General features: G+C 33.3%; 1 protein-coding gene across 1 annotated transcript; it reads right to left on the reverse strand.

Annotated features, from left to right (window-relative positions):
- Positions 1-1,891: 1,891 nt before the first annotated feature.
- Positions 1,892-3,907, reverse strand: LOC128222585 (transmembrane protein 26-like). Its single transcript, XM_052931675.1, has 3 exons — positions 3,215-3,907; positions 2,882-3,065; positions 1,892-2,548 (listed from the first exon to the last, which is right to left on the reverse strand). The coding sequence occupies exons 1-3, from the start codon at positions 3,553-3,555 to the stop codon at positions 2,081-2,083; spliced, it is 993 nt and encodes a 330-aa protein (XP_052787635.1). The 5' UTR covers positions 3,556-3,907; the 3' UTR covers positions 1,892-2,080.

Here is a 3,907-nt window from a genome sequence, read left to right on the forward strand (position 1 = left end):
ACATGTGTGTTAATTCTTATTTTAATACTTGAATTATTTACTAATATAGAAAAATGGTGTAAAAAGGGCCATTATGAGGAACTGAATGGAAATTTCATTTGTTTTAGTGGGTGGTGTGAGTCTGCTTCCATCTGACAGATGCTAAGATACTCAAAAATCGTTTGAAACTCCAGTGTTCAATGGCAATATTAAGAATGCCAACACTTTATTTAATTTATTTAAAAAACAAATAAGTCTGGATATGACTGTACTTCGATTGATAATATGTTATACTTTCTTTCCTCTCTCAGTATTTTCATTAATCATTATTTAGATGTCTTTAACAACCTAGATATGGTTTATTACTTTATATGTTAAACATACCTCTTCAAATATAATCTTTGACTGTCAGTGACATAGTTAAATATATTTTATTCATGAATATTGTAGTGTGAGAGTTGGTAACATTATCAGCTCACTGTTGGCACAATTGGATGTCACTTTACTAATATAACTATCTAACTAATAAATCATCATGCTAGTTATCTAGCAAAATGGGCTTGAACATGTAGACAAACAGATATTTCTTCATGGTTAAATTCTATAATATATATATAACATATAAATTTGGTACAGGTTTGCAACTTGGAAAAGACGTGTCATTCAGAATATTTAAGCAAAGCATTAAAGCTGCTCTCTCTCTCACAGATTGACAGTTCTTCTTGGTCATTTCTCAAAAGCGTTCATTTGCTATCAAAGTAGGAAGGGGGTGATTATTTGAATTAAATCTACACAAGAATAGGGCTTAAAGCGATAGTGAAAACTGTTTTTCGGCAAATGTCCAAACAATTGAGATCTGTATTATTATTCGTTACCTTATATGACTAAATTGAAGATATTAAACCAAATTCAGCCGATTCTGAGACATTATCTTTTTAAATGTCAAAACAGTCAATCTTTGATCGACCGTCAATAAAAGAAATAATTTTGTTAATATCTGTTTATTAAGCACCATTAAGATAAAGCGATTAAAGTCATTGTATTTTAAATGAAGTTAAAAACGTAGCTGTTGATATATGCGTAAAAAGAATGAAAGTTGTCAGTTCGGGCTTTGTATATGAATTAAGAAAACCTTGTGTCCTAGGTTAGGTCCAAGTATTTTGCTACTTCTTCGACTATAGATATATCAAATATTTTACATCGATTAAGCCTTGATATACTCTCCCATGATAATAGTACAACACATATGTCATATATGAATACGACTCCATAATTTTCAACTCTCCCAGACCAAGGTCAGTCCTCTCTGTCACGGACCCACTAATATCGTAAGATAAAACAATCGTTTGCTGCCAATCCAATATGTTATTCCGTGATACTTTCGTGACCACGGAAAAACAACGAACGCCAAATATATATAAATGCAATGCATCATCAACAAAAGTCTTATAATGAATATATTGAAAAACTTGAGCAAACAAGTTTTTATTTATGTTTATTTTGCCCTGCTCTTCTGATACGTTCTTCACCATCGGGTTGTTCTGGTAACGAATGTGTATTTTTCCTACTACTATCAATTCTTTCTTATATTGTAATATATTGCTGCAAAATCTTGGCATCCATTTTAAGTCTTTATTGCAGGAACACCAATTTGGATATTTTTTCATACTTTATTTTGTATTGAAACCCTTTTCTCCATTAAATCGCTCTTAGCAGTCAATCTTTTCTTCTTTATTGACTTACTTTTAGTCGTTGGCGTCATTTCAGATATTTTTCTATCATGGTTTAATATACGTACATGTAATTGTTGTATTGTAATATTGTATTCTAGCATTATGTTATAGGTAGAACACACACTTTGGCGTTATTGTAATATTGTATTCTAGCATTATGTTATAGGTAGAACACACACTTTGGCGTTATTGTTATATTGTATTCTAGCATTATGTTATAGGTAGAACATACACTTTGGCGTTATTGTAATATTGTATTCTAGCATTATATTGTAATATTGTATTCTTATATTATTTCCATCAACAACGATTGTAAAGCTGGTAAATAAAACATAATAATAACTACGTTTGCTTGTTAGCTTGTTCGTCTACTGTCTTAACTGAATACAAAAGCCACCCATTACGTGATGTATTTGCTCCATCAGAGACAGGAGGTTCTTAATCAAGAAAAACACTAAACTGTACGAGACTAACTGAAGATCTATCGCTACAAACAGACGCACGTACAAGAACGATCCGTCTTGGAAAAGTGTCTTTATAATACGTCTCGCAATGCCTTTTTTGGGTAAGACGAGAACAAACTGGATGAAGCTCAGCGACCAACAACTAAGAACAAGATAGGTGACAGTTAAGTCCTCCTGTACGGCAGATTCATCAAATAGTGCAAACAGTTCCATAATGTCAGACGCTTTTGCTATAAATCTAGCTAATTTCAATTTCTTCGGCTTGGTTTTAAGAAACCATATCGTATGCTTGATTAGAAAGATCATGAGCTCTTGAATTACAACGGCCCATGTTGAATCATCCTTAGACAGAATCGTGTTGGCGAAAGACATCTGCAAAAACACAAGTTCAAATCATTGTTAGCAATTCATTGTATGGATGCACGGTTTTCAAAATGGTTTATTTTCACTTTTTGTTGCGTGTTTGCTTACCAATCCATTAAAGGTCAATGGCTATTATCAACCAAATAGCACCTACCAAATATCACGTTTCTATTAATGAACAAACCTGATAACCTACCAATAAAGGTTGCAATCCTGACAGTCAAGCTTATGACTTTAACATAAGTACGGACCTCTATTGATCAATGGCACTGGAAAAGTACCTTACAGCTTTAATGATCGAGGATCAATACACCTTCTTATTTTGTTTAAAAATAATCTTACCAATATTCCTGGCGTTGTAGTCGAACCACCATTAGATCCTGTTGTGGAGACTACGGTTGTAGATTGTGTGGTAGTTATATCTTCGCCACCCATTGACGCGGCTGCAACATTATACTGGTGTATTTGTAGCAGCCAAACGCAAGGCAAGATGGTTATCAAGTAAACTGCAATACACGGTCGCCACCTGTTACGAAATCAATAACCAATACATAATGTCTATCTTTATAAAAACATGACCTTTTTGATAAAGCACAAATAAATAAATGGTTTCAAAGACAGTAATGAAAATGGAAATATTTATTTTGGCATGTACTTTAAACGCTATGGCATTACCTTTTTACAGGTTTCTCCCGATTGAAGGTCTTGTAACCTTCCACCAGAAAAAGAACGTTCAAACAACACAGGAACCAAAATCGGTTATCGTTTTCCGCAACCACAACTCTCCAACAGGCTAACACACAATGTATTATCAACAAAAGTCTTATATAGCAAAACTTTAGCAGGCAAGGATTCTTTCCTTCATCTGTTTCCGGTTCTTTAGATTTGTTTTTGTCTTTTTCTTTTGATACCTTCGTCATACTCGGGTTGCTCTTGTATTTAATTTGTGTTTTTCCTTCATCTTTTTCCGGTTCTTTAGATTTGTTTTTGTCTTTTTCTTTTGATACCTTCGTCATACTCGGGTTGCTCTTGTATTTAATTTGTGTTTTTCCTTCTATACTATCGGTTCTTTCTTGTAATGTAGTTTATTTGAGCAAATTCTTGCCATCCATTTGCAGTCTAAAATTCCAGAACCTCCAGTGTGAATATTTCTTTATCACTGACTTGCTGTTGTATTGAAAACTTTTTATCCCTTAAATCGCTGTTGATAGTCGGTCTTTTCTTCTTTATTGTATTTTTTACTAACTTTTCTTTGGCGTCATTTCAGATATTTTTTCCAGCATAGTAAAAGTTATCGCCAGATTGTAGACAACGTAGTCTTAAAGATTCATATTGCTCTGGCTTACACGAACAGTTGCAGGTTTTCGA

Source organism: Mya arenaria, chromosome 2, assembly GCF_026914265.1.
Source record: "Mya arenaria isolate MELC-2E11 chromosome 2, ASM2691426v1".
In the NCBI taxonomy this organism is placed as follows: Eukaryota; Metazoa; Mollusca; class Bivalvia; order Myida; family Myidae; genus Mya; species Mya arenaria.

What these genes read in the sequence shown, in the direction of transcription:
- LOC128222585 (XM_052931675.1), bottom strand. Translation starts at nt 3,555, where the DNA reads ATGACGAAGGTATCAAAAGAAAAAGACAAAAACAAATCTAAAGAACCG. An exon ending in CGGGAGAAACCTGTAAAAAG is followed by an intron (nt 3,066 to 3,214) that starts GTAATGCCATAG and finishes ATTTCGTAACAG; the next exon opens with GTGGCGACCGTGTATTGCAG. An exon ending in CTACAACGCCAGGAATATTG is followed by an intron (nt 2,549 to 2,881) that starts GTAAGATTATTT and finishes GTGTTTTTGCAG; the next exon opens with ATGTCTTTCGCCAACACGAT.